Source organism: Carcharhinus amblyrhynchos, chromosome 24 (assembly GCF_965287045.1).
Source record: "Carcharhinus amblyrhynchos chromosome 24, sCarAmb.v2.hapA, whole genome shotgun sequence".
NCBI classification, from domain to species: Eukaryota; Metazoa; Chordata; class Chondrichthyes; order Carcharhiniformes; family Carcharhinidae; genus Carcharhinus; species Carcharhinus amblyrhynchos.
In genome coordinates, this window is record NC_137347.1 from 31,752,205 (window position 1) to 31,769,718 (window position 17,514).

At 39.7% G+C, this 17,514-nt stretch overlaps 1 protein-coding gene across 4 annotated transcripts in view; it reads right to left on the minus strand.

Moving 5' to 3' along the window:
* Positions 1-17,514, minus strand: part of LOC145357941 (ribosomal protein S6 kinase 2 alpha-like) — a 234,951-nt gene that overhangs the window by 195,034 nt on the left and 22,403 nt on the right. For 3 of the 4 annotated variants that reach the window (XM_080211530.1, XM_080211529.1, XM_080211533.1), the window contains exon 2: positions 17,227-17,271. In XM_080211530.1, the coding sequence (XP_080067656.1) occupies positions 17,227-17,271 (45 nt within the window). Of the gene's footprint in view, positions 1-17,102; positions 17,272-17,514 lie in introns of all 4 variants that reach the window. The other variant, XM_080211534.1, reaches the window with a different exon arrangement.

A 17,514-nucleotide genomic window follows, 5' to 3' on the forward strand; every position in this document is an offset into this window, starting at 1 on the left:
CGTGAACACCAGGAACAATTCTTTCAAGAACAGGGCCAGTTTCCTAGACAGTAAAGGATGGAGACAAAATCCTAACGAAACATGTTAATCACCTCTGTTGTCAATGGAAGCAACTAACATAGCAAGCATGCCATCTGGGACCCCAAGTACACTGAGGAACCACAAAGGAAATCACTAACAAGGGGCTCAAAAACAGCCAAAAAGGTTTCTGACCCCGAAATGGAAAGAGAAGCAGCAGAATCCCAGCCAGGGATATCATTGAGGAAAAACCCACCTCCAGTGATATTTCAGTTATCCAGAAAGTAACACTCGCCAATAAAGTATACTTCCCCTGACCAGGCAGAGTAGGAAATACAGAGAAGGCCACAGGCCAAAAAACGATGACAGTCCACCCACAGAGGGAGGTATGTGATAAACTCCAGGACATACATGGGGAATCACTGATTGACCTCCCTGTAGGACCCATGCAATACAAGCTCCCTGGGGATTGGTAATTAACTCACCAAGTGAAGCTCATATGCCGAGCCCTGTATAAAGAAGGCCCTCGAGTGGGTCCATTGTTGTACTGTCCTGGTTGGAACTTCTGTTCACCATAGGCTTGTGGTTTACTTCATCTTATACAACAAAGCACTGTTCCTTTACAGCTCACTCCTGGAATTATTATACCTTTTAACACTGCCAAATTCCTATGATATAAATTTTTCAATCTTTGCCTCTTCTGTCTTTCAGATTCACTAATTTTCTGTCACCCACTCCCTGCTATGAACTCGTCCTGTATTAATCTATCCTCAGTTCCCATCCCTCTCCCAATCTAGTTCAAACCCTCTCCAATAACATTAGTAAATGTTCCTTCAAGGACATTCATTCTAGTCTTATTTAGATCTAGACTCTCAGGCTTATCCAGATCCCACTTTTCCACAGAATCAGTCCCGACACTCCAGAAATCTTAAGCCCTCTCTCCTGCACCATCTCTCCAGCCATTCATCTGGTGTGTTCTCCCATTTTCACACTCATTAGCAAGTGGCCTTGAAAGTAATACAGAGATTACCACCTTTAAGATCCTGATTGCTAATCTGTTTCCTAATGTCCTGAACTCAGCCTGCAGGACCTCATTCCTTTTTCTATCTATATCATTAATACCAATGTGAACCATGACTTCTGGCTGTGACCCTTCACCCACCAGCATGCTCCAATGCCCATGACATCCATTACTCTTGCAACAGGGAGGCAACATACCATCCTAGAATTACATCTGCTACGACACAAAAGCTTACTGGATTCCCTAACTATAGAATCCCCTGCCATAATTGCTCTCCTATCTTTTCTCCTTCCTCGTGTTAAAAAATGTATGCTCGATTGCCTAGGGGCATAGAACCAAGAAATTAAGATAACTATTAAATTGAAAAATGCTTTTATCAATTGTATCAGTTATTTTTTGTTATGTGAATATTTCTGACCAAGTAGTTTTTCGACCCATTTAGTCACGTTTAAGGCAATCGATATAATTCAGTTAATCACAATTTCTTCCCTTTTGTTAACGAATCTTTTCTATGAACCAATCATGTACAATTATGGCAAATCAGACATGACATTGATTTGAATAGAATTCACAATGAGGATTAACTATAGCATTTAAATGGTACAAAAGTGCCAGACTGTGTCTGTGTCAACTCTTTACTAAATAAATCCAAAACTAATCCTGCAGCCCCATTTTTCCCCACAGTCTTGTAACTTCCACTGCTGCAAATATTTATTTGTTTTTCCCAAAAAGGTGCAATGGTCTCTATTTCAATCAATCCCTCCAGCAATGCATTCTGTGATCTGTGTGAAACTCTTCCAACCTTCCTTCTTATTCTGTAGGTACTCATCATTTTTACTCCCCCAGACAAAATAGTCTTCTCTGTTTCGTTCAGTCAAAACACTTGATTTTTTTTAAAAAGCTCCATTAAACCTCCTCTTAATGTTCCCTGCTCTCATGGAAATAAGAACAAAGAAAATTACAGCAAGAAGTCTCACTACAACAAGTTAAAGTCCAACAGGTTTATTTGGTATCACAAGCTTCCACAGTGTAGATCGTTCATCAGCTGAGTGGATGAAGGAGCAGGACTCTGAAAACTTGGTATAACAAATAAACCTGTTGGACTTTAACCTGGTATTGAGGGACTTCTTAATGTGCCCACCCCAGTCCAATGTCAGCATCTCCACATCAAAGAAAATTACAGCACAGGAACAGGCCTTTCGGCCCTCCAAGTCTGCACCAGCCACCTGCACATCTGAATTAAAAACCCCTACCCTTCAGGGGACCATATTCCTCTATTTCATCTTATTCGTGTATTTGTCCAGATATCCCTTAAAAGTCAGTTAAATAGTACAAGTATCTCAAACCTCTCCCCATAACTGGCATCATCTTGGTAAATATATTCTGTGCACACAATGGAAGCAATCCTACCACTGCACCATGCTGGCCAATGGGTGGGGAAAGCTGTTAAGATTGCGTGAAAGCCGAGAAGTCAGGTTTGCGCCCGATTTCTAGCATCTCACAATCTTACTGGCGCTGGATATCAGGAGTGATTTGCCTCCCATCCATTTCCGGGAAGGGGAGGGAGAAATTATTTAAATTTATTGAAATGCTGACATACATGTAAATGACAAGCCTGGGACACAAGCGCTCGGGCTCACTTGCCTTTTGTGGCCTCACTGGGAGAGCTTCCCTCCGGTGAGGATCACGGCTGGTCACCAACAACGTAACAACCAGTTGTTATGGCCTTGCCGGTAGAACCAGAGGCCATTGAGGCTCCCTGGGGAGAGCAGGGTCAAGGGGGGGTGCCCCTTGAGCAGTGTCAGCTTGGCACCCTTGCACTGCCCACTGCACACCAGGCAGTGCCAAGGGGCGGGGCATGACAGGACAGGCACTGAGCACTTCGCAGTTGCAATTGGTATGTGAAGGGAAGAAGGAACCTGCTGCCACTCTGCGTTTGGATCAGTGGGAGGAGAGAGGGGATGTCCGGTTACCGATCATGGGAGCAGTGCCCTTTGAGCAGCGCCAGTTTGGCACCCTGGGGTGGCTATGTCTGTGAGGCTGGGCGCTATGTTTAAGCCATGGAGGTTGGCTGAGAGCAGCAGAGGCTGATTGACAAGTTTCTGCTGCTAGAGACCAATGCATGCAAAATAGTGCCCTCTGCTTCTCTCAGCCAGCGATCAGGTGACTTAAGCCTCACCCCTTCCCCCTACAGGCGAGGGGCCGTTTCTGCTGATTTTTCGTGCACTGAGTGTGAACCTTTGAATTCACCTAAAAACTGGATCTGAAACTCTCCGGCTTTTCCACCCATCCTGGATTTAGAATTCTTTTGCTAAGATCAACCCCCATAGGTTTAACGCATTTTCTATAATAGGACACCCACAATTATACCTAGGACTCTAAAATATGACCTAATCATTGCCTGGTCTAAATTTATCATGTCATTGCTGTGCTTTAAGCTCATACATAATACCCAAAATGTTACAGTCCTCCAGTAGAAAACAAAGCCAGCGTTCTCTACTCATTAGCACTAAAAGATTCATAAGCGACTACAAGACCACATCTATGGCATTCCACCTTCAATTGGTCATCACTAGCCTTTTCCTGCCTATCACACGTTATAATGGACTAGACTTTGCCAACGTAACATAAATTAGGGTCTGTCATCAGATAACTATACTATTGAATGCATTTAATTTCTTCATCATATTCTTCTATTCTTTCTTTTTCATGTGCTTATCTAGCTTCCCTTAAATGCATCATCTCAACCAATCCATATGGTAGCAAGTTCCACATTCTCATGCTTTTTGAGTAAAAAATGTTAAGGAAAGTATAATTGCTAGAGGCTGAAATTTTCAACATACAATCACATCCGATTTCTGAGCATTAATAACTGTAGATCTTGGATCAGTTAAAAAACAGAAGCCCAGGCAGCAACTTCAAATTATTTAACAATCATTGTAAAGTTTAAAAGCTCAAAGTTCAGAGCATGCTACTACATGTCAAGCAAAAAAACTTCCTCTAGTGTAAAGTCTTTGCCCAGAGGGCTAGAAAACATTTCCACACAGAGTCAAAATACCACTGGATTCAGCAGAACTGCAAGAAACAAGTCACTTGGCCATAATGCCATACTTGACCCAAGTGAGATAAAATAATCTGACAGGGTAGAGCTTTCTTAATAAGGATTTTGACATACTATGATTCTATTGTCTTCTAAGATCTAACTATTTATGATAGCTGACTCTAAGGGAGATTATTCTGTCAATAGGAAAAGGCTTCCCAAGTAGTCCTAAAAGAAGGAAAAGGGCAAGCCAACATCACTAAATGTTCACTGTTTATACTGATAAGAGTCACTGTCTGTGCAGTTAAGACAAATTAACAAACATTCTTCAGACATGCAAAAAACTGATCAAACTGCAACAGCAGGATTCAATCTACATTTTGATGATCACAGAAAATAAGGAAGCATTTTATGTTATTTTAAAGGAGCCTATCATCAATGAATGTGTCATGGAATTTTTTTTGCTATATTAAAAGGCATGTGGAATAATGAAATAATGCTGAACAAAGAAAACATACCAAAATTTGGAAGGACAGTACAGCACCAAAGGAGCATGAATGACCTCATGAAAAACGGCTTTTCCTGTATATCTCTGATCAGTTCTTTTAGAAATAAAATTGGTCACCCTCCCTGCTCCATTTATTTTCAGACCTTTATAAAGCAACTAGATAGTTCTTCAGTTCATTTCTACATAATATATAATCAAATTGCTTTTAGCTTCCTCATGCCTTTTTGAGATTAACTGAGCTGACACCATTTTGGTTTGATTTTTGGCACTTTTTGAAGAGCAATTGTTGTGCACGAATAGCACTGATAGTTGGAAAGTGGGGAGAATTTTGAGTGGAGAGCAGTTGTAGCAAAACTGCAGTATGAGACTGCAGCACACATTTTGACACTTTGCAATGGCAGATGTTACTCGAACCACCCTTCTTCATCATCCCCAACAACATCAGGTTCTACAATGTATGAATACCTCAACTACATAAAATATTAACGACTCTTTTAGATATCACATCAATAGAAAATAAAATTTGTGTTTGTGTTGAACTTGTGATCAGATTTGCAAAAATGATGGGGGCTGGATCCCTATGCCGAAGATCCGCCTTGATCCAATTTTTGCCAGCAGAAGAAGGGGTTGAGCGTGATTCACACAAGCAGGAAACCCAAACCTAGCAGGGCCATTTGAACTTAGTGCCAAGTTGAAAAAAGATCCTATTTTGATTGTTGCAGGGGCCTTAAGTCACAGTGTAGGAATCACAAATTAATAATGTAGACATAAATTCTTTTGAAGGCTGTCACAACCTTAAGTTATTTAAATGCCTTGCTCTTTAAACTTAAAAAATAACAGGCTGCAGCTGTCGTGAGAATTAAAAAAAAACTCCATTAGACTGTTTTGATTGATAGACATAGGTTAGAAAATAAAATGTTGCATGTAGTCACGCAGTTTCAATTTGGTGACACTTCCCCAAGGGTATCATTATGTAATTAGTTTTAAAAGCTACAATTATCTCAGCAGGAGACTCTAAGTTTACTGTTTCATTTGCAGTTTAAAGAGTCTATTAACCAGTCCACCTCAGCACTCACTGGCCCCCGTGACAATCTAGGTTCGGTCTTCGGAGTTAGCAGGCCCAATTGTATGATGTATTTGTCTCAATTCTCTCCCCCCAACCCCATAACAAAAACTGTAAAATTTCAGGGTGCTTTTTTTTAAAACAAAGCAGTTCCAGCAAGTCAGTAAATTTCTCAACTTGTGCTACCTGCCTCTGTAACCAAAATCCAGCCCCAGAAGTCAAAGGGACTAGTAAGGTTCTCAAAATAAAGCAGCTTTTAAGTTCACTGTCTAAGGTTATATGGTTCCCAAATGTTTTGCATATTTTTATACAAGAAAGACAGACAGACAAGTGCAGTGAGGGCACCCCTTTCCTCTCACCAACGAGACAGTGTGAGGGGGAGTCAACACCGGAAAATATTCAAGTGAAAATCAAATAAATTTAAAAGGGACAGATTTTCTCTAATGAAATAGGTAACATAAGTTGGGAAATTTCCTGACTCAGCAGATACGCCTCAGTTTGAAGGGCCCCATTACACCCAATGTTTGAAGGTGCTGGACAAGATAGCGTTAAGCCCAATGACCATAGAAATAGAGGATAGAAAGACAGAACATAGGAGCAACAGTAAAACATTCAGCCTTTTGAGCCTGCTCATTATGAGTCATTATGATCATGGCTGATTATTTAACTCAGTAATCTGTTCCCATTTCCCCCCTGCACCCCCCCCCCCCATTTTCTTTGATCCCTTTAGCCCCAGTGGCTATTTGTAACAAACAATGAGTGCAATTTTATCATCTCGCCACAACCCAGCAAGCTGGGAAAATATTGTTCATGGCTAAAAATCCTTTTTGTGCCAAGCACGAAAACAGTTTCCAATCTTCCCTGCCTCTTCCAAGTGGCACGAACCACTTTGTGCCCAGAAAGCCCCCCGCCCGTAGCATGCCTGAGAAACCGACATGATTCTCAGCTATGATTCTCGCTGTTATGACATTAATTTTTGGGAAAAATTCTGTCCAATATTTTGGCCTCAATTGCTTTCTGTAGTACAAAATTCCACTGGTTCACCATTCTGTGGGTGAATCCTCATCTCAGTCCTGTATAGTTTTCCACATATCCTCAGACTACGACCCCTGTTCCAGACTCCCCAGCCATCAGGAACACAAGACCATAAGATATAGGAGCAGAATTAGGTCATTTGGCCCACTTAGACTGCTCCACCATTCAATCAGTTTCTGATTTCTCCACCATTCAATAAGTTTCTCAACCCCTTTCTCCTGCTTTTTCTTCAATCTTTGATCCCCTTACCAATCAAGAACCTATCTATCTCCGTATTAAATGATCTGGCCTTCTCAGCTTTCTGTGGTCATGAATTCCATAGATTCAGCATGACCTCTCCTTGATGAAACCCTGCTGCCTTTACTCTATTTTACCATGCATGTCCAAGTCATTCTTAATAATGGACTTTAAAATTTTGTCAACTACCAAGGTCAGGAGAACCAGCCTGTATTTTCCAATCACTTGCCTCCCTTCCTTCTTAAAGGGGGGTGTTACATTAGCAATTTTCCAGTCCTCTGGACCCTCCCTGACGCTAGTGATTCCTGAAAGATCACCACTAATGCCTCCACTATGTCTTCAGCTATCTCCTCCAGAACTCTGGGGTGTAGACCATCTGGTCCAGGTGATACACCCATCTTCAGACCTTTCAGCTTCCCTAGCACCTTCTCGTTAGTAATAGCCATCATTGTCACCTCTACCCCTGATTCTTTTGAATTTTCAGTATGTCACTGGTGTCTGCTGTGAAAACTGAAGCAAAGTACATCCTTCCTGCATCTACCCTGTTTAGCCCTGTTAAAATTTTATACATTTCTAAGAGATTCCCCCTTATTCTTCTAAACTCCAGCAAATATAATCCCAACCGTCTCAATCTCTCCTCGTACATCAGTCCCGCAATTGCAGGAATCAGTCTGGTTAACGTTCAGTGCACTCCCTCTATAACAAGGAGGGATGAGGGTGGGGGTGGTCAGCAGGATGTTAAATTTGATGATCAGCCATGATCAAAATGAACGGCAGAGCAGACTCATGGGCCAAATGGCCTACTCCTGCTTCTAGTTTCTAGGTTTCTATCCTTGCTCAGATAAAGGAACCAAAACTGCACACAATATTCCAGGTGTGGTCTCACCAAGGTCCTGTATAACTGCAGCAAGACATCTCTCCTGTGCTCGAATCTTCTCACTATGAAGTCCAAAATACTATTTGCCTTCTTCGCCACCTGCTGCATCACCCCTTGTGACTGGAGTACAAGGACACCCAGGTCTCATTTCACATTTCCCTCTCTCCGTCTATAACCATTCAAATAGTAATCTGCCTTCCATTTCGGATAATCCTGCATTCATCCATATTATAATGCCCCACCATGCATTTGCCACTCATTCAACTTTCGAAATCACACTTAAACATCACTGCATCCTGCTCAAGCTCACCCTTCCACCCAACTTTGTGTCACCTGCAAATTTGGAGATATTACATTTAGTTCACCCATCTAAATCATTAATATACATTGTGAATAGCTGGGGTCCTGGCACTGATCCCTGCAGTACCCGACTAGTTACTGCATGCCACTTGGAAACAGACCTATTTATTCCTTCTGTTTTCTGTTTGCCCACTAGTTTTCTACCCAATTCAATACACTACCCCCAATCCCAAGTACTTTAATTCTGCATGCTAATCTCTTATGTTGGACTTTGTTAAAAAGCCTTTTGAAAGTCCAAATAAACCACATCTACAGGCTTCTCATCATCAACTCTACCAATTACCTCCTTGAAGAATTTCAGTAGATTTGTCAAGCGTTATTTTCCTTTCATAAATCGGTCATTAACTTGGTCTGATTTTGCCACTGATTTCCAATTGCTCTGCCCTTCAATCTTTGATAATAGACTCCAGTATTTCCTCACTACCAATGTCAGACTCACTGGTCTGTAATACCCTGTTTTCTTTCTAGCTCCCTTTTTAAATAGTGAGGTTACATTACTACCTTCTAATCCGTAGGAACTGTTCCAGACTCTATAGAACCTTGGAAGATGACCATCAATACATCCACTATTTCCAAGCCACTTCCTTAATTACTCTGGGATGTAGATATCAGACTATTATTTATTTATCATAGAATCATACTAGATAGAAAAGGCCCTTCGGCCCACTGAGTCTGCACTAATAATATTAATGACAGAATAATGCATCATAGAGCAACTTCTGGATTTCTGTATTTTACCATGTATCTGCCCTAGATGGAAGTTGCTATGTGATTTGCACATATGTATCAGTGAACCCTTTTAGCAGTACCATTATTTTGACAGTAAATTCTGGCCCATTATATCAGATATTTTTACAACCTAGTGCAAAGAGCTGACAAAGTATTTTTTTTCCATTCATACATGAACTGCAATAACTTGCAGCAAGTGATTCCACTTAACTTACACATGAGGTTCAAGCCAAACTCATGCACAGAATTTTCCAGTAATCTTGGAAAATGTGCAGAACTGAAAAGGTTTTGCTCATTTGTATTCCAGCACATGAATTAATTTAAATACAATAAATATTTTGGCAAACTAGATGACTTGATAATTAGCACTAAAGGTTAATTTGGTTTCTTTTTAATCAGCTTTAATTCCACATTATTGATTGTGTAATATCGAACAGGATAACAGCTGTGAGTTTAACCAATTTGACGTATGTTTAACCACACCCCCAAAACAGATCAACATCCTTAAATTCTGCGTGAACCTTTAATTCTAACATTGAAACTGAATGAGACTAAACTCAAAAATAATTACCAACGTATTACATAATATAATGCATGAACAGTCTTTCAACAACATGATGTACTAAAGGCTAGCCTAGTCAGTAAGGCCCACATTCCAGAAATGAATTAAAAAAATGATTGTAATGCTGCAGCAAAGACCAAAAGTACTTGGGTCATTTGGATTTGTATTTATTCTTATAACAATTATTGCACCAAAAAATGTTTGAAAGTTCCAATGAAATTCTTACTATACTTGCAATATTAGTGCAGGTTGGATTGAATTTTAATTATCTAATCAAAACTTGAGCATTTATGTCTCAGGAAAGAGGTGAGAAAGTCTTATTTTAAAGTTCTGTTGAATATAGTAAGGTTTAAGCACAATCTAGTCTGTTAAAAAAGACAACATTTTCTCAGAATGTATCCATTAGTGCATCATTATGGAATATTCTTAAATGCTCAACAAGTTATAACAAGCTGACAAGGCACAAAGCCCTAGGATTTTGCAAGTTTCCAAAATGTGAGAAAATCTGAAGTCTTTAAGGTAGTGACAAACAACCACGGCTTATGAGTCCATTTCAGTGGGCTGTAAGATGAAATCAGGTGTATTACTAACCATGACCTCCGTGAATAAGATTAAATATATTTAATATACACTGAAAATTTCATGAGTTATAGAAAATGCTTAATCATTTATATACTAATAGAACTACAGCTTCAAATGGTAAAAACAAAAATATTTACACTTTGGATGCAGAGTACACAGCTCTCACAGTCAATGTTGTGTGCAATCAGCATGTACCTCACTTCACCTGCCCTTGCTTTGAGTGTATCAATTCAGTCTTACCAGTAGGAAAAAAAACTACTTGGACAAAAATCAGCAGAATCTGATAACCCTATGTGTGAGCAACAGTCAACAAAATATCTTATGGGTCACGCTCAGAACTTGGATAGACCGCCTTGTAGCTCCACAGCCGCAGATTGCCCATCACTGCTTTAAGGCATCATGTACAGACAAAATACAACCCTGAGAACAAAGATTTCAGAATAAAAACTGACAACGTTGTCGTTACAAAGAGATTATCGGCTGTTGACACACTGAACATGTAGAAACTGAAGTAAAATTTTTGTGACATTGCCTAAAAGAGCACCAGAAGTGGCAAGTGGAGGTAAATGTTAGTTCAAAAATCAGTTTCCTTAGCTACTAGGATTTACAGCTACTAAAAAGGAGTAATTTATTTAACAAAAGAGAACAACTTCTCAATGAGGATCTTCACAAGATACAAAAGATGAAGAAACTCTTCAACTGAAGAAGAAAATAAAAGAAGAAAAAACTGAAATGGGGGAATAGAAACAACATTATAATAGGAAAGCTTGCATCAGGTCATGGAAGGCACAGTGCAAGGGGAAAATCCTACTAATGACCTATTCCTTAATTTAGTCAGTTCTTCAATGTCCTCAATAGAACCTCCTTAATTTAGTCAGTCCTCAATGTCCTCAAAAGTAGATTCAGCTCATTGCTATTTGTGGGACTACACTGCATGAAAATGGCTGTCATACCAATCTACATAAAATTAAACACTGCATTTCAAGGCAATTCATTTTTTTTACTATTTGGAAAATTTCCAAAAGTTTTAATTAAAATGTGTTTTAATTTTCTCTGCATTAACAAAATCCACATGCAATCAGTAAGGATAGGCAACACCACTGCCTCCACAATCATCCTCAACACCAGTGCCCAACAAGGCCGCATCCTCAGCCCTTTACTATACCCCTTATGTACACCTGTGACTGTGCAGCCAAATTCCTTTCCAACTTGATTTTCAAGTTTGCTGATGACACCACCATAGTGGGTCAGATCTCAAACAATGACGAGACGGAGTGCGGGAAAGATAGAGAATCTGGCGAACTGGTGCGACAACAATAATCTCTCCCTCAATGTAACAAAACGAAGGAGATAGTCATCGACTTCAGGTAATGGAGGACATACCCCTGTCTACATCAACGGGGATGAAGTAGAAAGGGTCGAGAGCTTCAAGTTTTTAGGTGTCCAGATCACCAACACCTCGTCCTGGTCCCCACATGCTGACACTATAGTTAAGAAACTCTACCAGCACCTCAACTTTCCCAGAAGACTAAAGAAATTTGGTATGTTCATGACAACTCTCACCAACTTTTACAGATGCACCATAGAAAGTATTCTTTCTGGTTGTATCACAGTTTAGTATGGCTCCTGCTCGGTCCAAGACCACAAGAAACTACAAAGGGTTATGAATGAAGCCCAGTCCATCACTCAAACCAGCTTCCCACCCATTGACACTGTCTAAATTTCCCACTGCCTCAGAAAAGCAGCCAGCATAATTAAGGACCACACGCATCCTGGTAATTCTCTCTTCCACCTTCTTCCATCGGGAAAAAAATACAAACATCTGAAGACAAGTACCAATTGACTCAAGAACAGCTCCTTCTCTGCTGCCTTCAGACTTTTGAATGGACCTACCTCGCATTAAGTTGATCTTTCTCTATACCCTAGCTATGACTGTAACACTACATTATGCACTCTCCTTTCCTTTTCTACAAACAGTATGCTTTGTCTGTTTGTGGTGCGCAAGAAACAATACATTTCACTATATACCAATACATGTGACAATAATAAATCGAATCAAAATTCATAGAAGGCAATCTTACTGGCTCATCCTGTTGGTTAATCAGTATGGGGAGCTGGTAAAATCAGGCAAGAAGCAAACAATTGGGTTTGGGCCCAGTTCTTTACCACTCATGATAGTACCGGCACTGATTTGCCAGCAAAATCGACTTCAGCCTATTTCAATATTCATTACCTTAATTAAATATAATTGAGTCCCGAAAGCCAGTGGACCCACTGGGAGGGCACAGTTGCCGGTGACCCCTGATGGTATATATGCCACCAAAAGGGCTGGAGGTTACCTCCCTGTGCTCTCTGAGGGTGGCTTCACCACCGTGCTTAGGCTACATACTCTGCTGCCATTGTCTTTTGCAAAAGTGACCTTCACTAGCCCTTGACCATATATACATCAGTAATGATTCTCTAACTGGCCATTATACTGTGCATTATCATCACAGATTTCCATCTCCACTTTTGCAAGATGACCCCTGTATTAAAGACTAGACGCTGCCAGTCAGCTAATCTGCTTCATGCAATTGAAAGTCTCCAGACTATAATTTCAGACGAATAGAGAATAACCGCTATCTGAAATGAACCACCTTTTTAAAAAAACCTCTTCACAAATATAGAATATAAAAATTTTGTGTGTGCCACTAGTCAATTTTCAGCCTCCTCTCTCTTTGCTTAACTGTATTGAAGAATAAAGATTTTCTGTTCCATAAATCACAAGAGGGAATAACGCAAGAGGGAATCACAGACCACTCCTCCTTCCTCAGGTGCTTGGGGGAGTGAGTGAGGAAGGAGCAGCACTCCAAAAGCTTGTGATTCCAAATAAGCCTGCTGGACTTTAACCTGCTGTTGTGAGACTTCTTATTGTGCCCACCCCAGTCCAACACTGGCATCTCCACATTCATGAACACAACCATCTTTCCATGTGCAAAGCCTCTACTTTCTCAGAAAACTAAGGAAATTTGGCACATCAGCCACGACTCTCACCAACTTTTACAGATGCACCATAGAAAGCATTCTTTCTGGCTGTATCGCAGTTTGTTATGACTCCTGCTCTGCCCAAGACCCCAAGGAACTACAGAAGGTTGCGAATGTAGCTCAATCCATCACGCAAACCAGTCTCCGAACCATTGACTCTGTCTACATTTCCCACTGCTTGGCAAAGCAGCTAGATAAATAAGGACTCCTCGCACCCCGGGCATTCTCTCTTTCACCTTCTTCCGTCAGGAAAAAGATACAAGTCTGAGGCCACGTACCAACCGACTCAGGAACAGCTTCTTCCCTGCTGCTGTCAGACTTTTGAATGGACTTATCTTGCATTAAGTTGATCTTTCTCTACACCGTAGCTATGACTGTAACACTACACTACTCTACTCTCTCCTTTCCTCCTGTGAACAGTATGCTTTGTCTGTATAGCATGAAAGAAACAATACTTTTCACTGTATACTAATACATGTGACTATAATAAATCAAATCAAAATGTTGTAACAGCAACCTTAAGCATAACTTTCATTCCTTGGTATGTACTCTGCCCAAAGGCAGGTCCTTGGCTCGCCATCTGCTGATGCTGCACCCTGAGCTGTTCCTCGGTTTGTTTCCCCCCCGTGATGGTTTGCCATTGCCTTCCACTCAGGGGCAGGACAATATGGCAGGACCCAGGTACACCTCAGCTGGAACATAAATCAAACTTAATCAGCTGGAATTATTCTGAAACACACACTAGCCACCTAGCCAACTGAACTGACCAGTTCCTTAAGCACACCTTCATCGTAAAGATAAATTAATCCAATTAACAGCCAAATCATCATTTGACATATCACTTCAATCATTCCAGGGATATTTCCAGCTACTATGGTGTCTACGTGACCTGAGGATAATCTAAAGTGCGTGAACTATCTATTCAAAGGAGGTTTTTAGTCTATTTATACACCACTGTAGCCCAGAGGGGCAGGGCAGATCGAGTCACAGGCATATTCCCAAACACCAGCATACCAATTGCAAAATTCTTATACACAAAAAATCATGTCATTATCTTTCTCCTGTCTTCACAACAGCTTGTACTTATAAAGCATCATTAACATCATAAAACTTCAAGGTTTTTCAAAGATGTGTTGTCATAAAAAATTTGGTGTAGATGCATATAAGATGATATCAGGATATATCATAGAATAGTTGCAGCTGAAGAACAATTCAGCTAGTTCCATCTTCTGCACTTTCCCATAATCCTCCAATTTTACCTTCAGGTGCTTAACCAATTCCCTTTTGATGTCCACAACTGAATCTGCCTCACCACCCTTTCAGATAGCACATTCCAAATTCTAACCGCTCTGCAAAAAAAAATTCATGAAACCTTTGGTTCTTTTAGCAATCACGTTAAAATTTGTACTCTAGGTCCTGAGAGAAATTGTTTCCCTCTGGGGATGCGGTCCGACCTGCTGAGTACTTACAGCTTTTTATATTTTTATTTCAGATTTCCAGTAACCCAGTATTTTGCATTAGTACTTCGTTTTGAGTGGGAGAAAGAAAAGCAAAATCATATTACACTTTAAACAGAACAAAAATAACAAACTTTGATGCCAAAAAAAGTTTAAATATTAACATCCAATTAAATGGCTTTTTGATTTTTACAATTTCATATTTGCTTTCAGTGATTCCCATAAGCTACCAGGATTAATATCATCTACAACACTAATACGTATAAGATGAAGGACTGGTTGATACTCAGCGACAGGTTTCCAAAACTCAGATGCCCTACAATGAGAGAAAAAGAATTTTGCATTCCAATTCTCCCTATCTGCAAGTTTTGATGTATCTATTCAGCAGCATAATAACTTACGACAAAGCAATTGGGCGGCAGTTCCCAAACATCTACTAATGCTCATCTGAACCATTACCAATTAATTCTCTCCACCATGTATTTAATGATGATACCACTACCACCAATGAGACAACATATTCAGCATCTTAACGCAGCAAGATTCCACAATTCGAGCGCCACATCAATGCTCCATCCCACTATCTAACCAATGGGCTTGAATGAGAGGATCATAACTGTTCTATTTATTTTTAATTTTTAAATTTTCAATTTTCAAGTTAACTATACTGACAGTTTCTTACATACTGCATTTAAACAGGGATCAGGATCAGCATGTCACTGATGTCATACACTGGTCTGAATATAAAATATTCAATCATTGCACAAAGAGGCTAGTGATAATGAAATTATTCTTTCCATCTTAAGCTCTACTCCAGGTATGAGAAAATTAAACTAAATCTTTTGCTATGCTGTATTCAAGAGCTGGCTAGATATAGCACTTGGGGCGAATGGGATCAAAGGGTTAGGCTATTGAATTGGATGACCAGCCATGATCGTAATGAATGGCGGAGTGGAAGGCCAAATGGCCTCTTCCTACTCCTATCTTCTATGTTTCTATGCAAGTCAGGCATAAGTCCACACAAATTTGAACAGGCATGTATTTCATAATTGATGTAACATTTTCATTTATCCCAACCTCACACTTGCAAACCCCTTTTGAAAGTCAAAGAACTTATACAAACAACTTCTTGAATAAAGCATTATGCAGGGATAGTCTCTGTTTTGTTGCTTTAACCAATCTCTGATGGAGTCATACTGATTGGACTGACATTGATGTGGGAAGGGGAAATAAGAAGAAAATAAAAATGTATATGGGCCCAACAATTACCATCTTGCTGAAAATTACACACTTTAATTGTCCCATATGAGGAATGTCTGTTGATAATGGAATTCAGGTATGAAACTATCCATGACTTAATGGCCTGTCAACAGTTTTCAGAATCAGTTATGGATAATTTTCTTTGGAATAGGTACCAGAAAGCTACTGGTGTCCATGAAGTTCCACTCTAGCATAAATCTGCATCTTCAGACAAAGTGAAATGAGGAAAATGAGGCAGGGTGGGGCAGTGGGAAACACAACACACTGTTCAGATAATGAAATATTTAAAAGAGCATCAGGGCAGTGGGTGATTTATTAGGAGGAGAAAAAAATCCAAACTCAATTTAGATTTAAGAAGCATAATATTAATATTCACAAAGATCCTCTGTGAATTAACACATTATCAAAACAATTGCTTAAATCAATACTTAAATACCTTGGCCAATTTTTAGAAGAGGCATTACTGTCATAGGAAATTTTGGGCTATGGTCAAGTGTAATTAGCTTCAGTGACTTCCTGCTTTACTGTATTTGTCACCAGTAACAGCAGACATATTTGTTGCAGCATCAATTACTGTGATTGAATTTTAAAAGTAATCTCAATGACATTCTTTCTCTGAAGTCCATATAATGATAGTTGTGCACTGCCATTCAAATAATTGACTAATAGATACTCTGATCATTTTGCATGAATGCCACAACTTAGCGGGGGAAGACTATTCAGACTTCTGTTGCTTCACACACAATTACAAGATTTACAGAGCTCCCATCAGTTCATTGTATTTAGTTGTATCAGCTCAAAAATTACAAAAGCTATTGTGGGCAGATTTAAGTAGATCCTTTATTTAGTAAAGAGATACCTCCAAAACAAGTGCTTAAATAAAATACAGCTGCACAAAAATACAGTTTACAAACGTGTACCAAAGTTTGCAATTACAACCAAATGTTTCATCATATCCTATATTTTAAAACTTGAATGTCAGACCCCCATCTCAGCTTGCATAAACCAATCAAAGCAAGAAGTCAATGGTTGGGTTTCAAAGGAGAGAGACAAAGAAGAAAGCTTTCCTCTGAAAGAATATCAGAACCAATAACTCATACTGATAGGAAATGGTTCAGAATTTTAGCAAATCCTATGCAGGCATGAACATACTTGTGTATACATTGCCCTTACAATCAATGTTCAACCTAAATAATATGTTTTTCCTTTACTTTCCTTTTTACAGGATGATGATGATTTAGCAAAACAGTCGTGCAGCACCTGGAAGGACATTATTATATAGGCAAGTAACAATGATCAATTTATTGATTTGAATGGGAAGAGGTGCACCTAATTACGAAGTGCTGTTTCCATGTGGGAATCTAATTCTACTTCTTGAAACTTTCCAGCACTTCAGACACACGATGATTGCAGCTCTGCTCCATTCTCACTCTAGCAGCCCTCACATTAGTACCTGCACTGGAGAATCTGTTGTTTCTTCTGAAGCACCATGTCCATTCTGTAAAATAAAAAGATAGGAAATAAATTGCCAGCTACACATGAAATACGGATGTCACATTTTCAAAAAAGTGTAAGCATCGTTTAAAAAAAAGTCAGCCCCTGCAAATTCCTCTCCAAGTCACACACAACAGGAAATAAATCCTGATCTTGTCAGTGATAGCCACATTCCCTGAACAAATTAAAGAAAATCTTATGATCAAAGTGTTAACACTACTGTTCTTCTGTGTCATTTCTAAAGAAG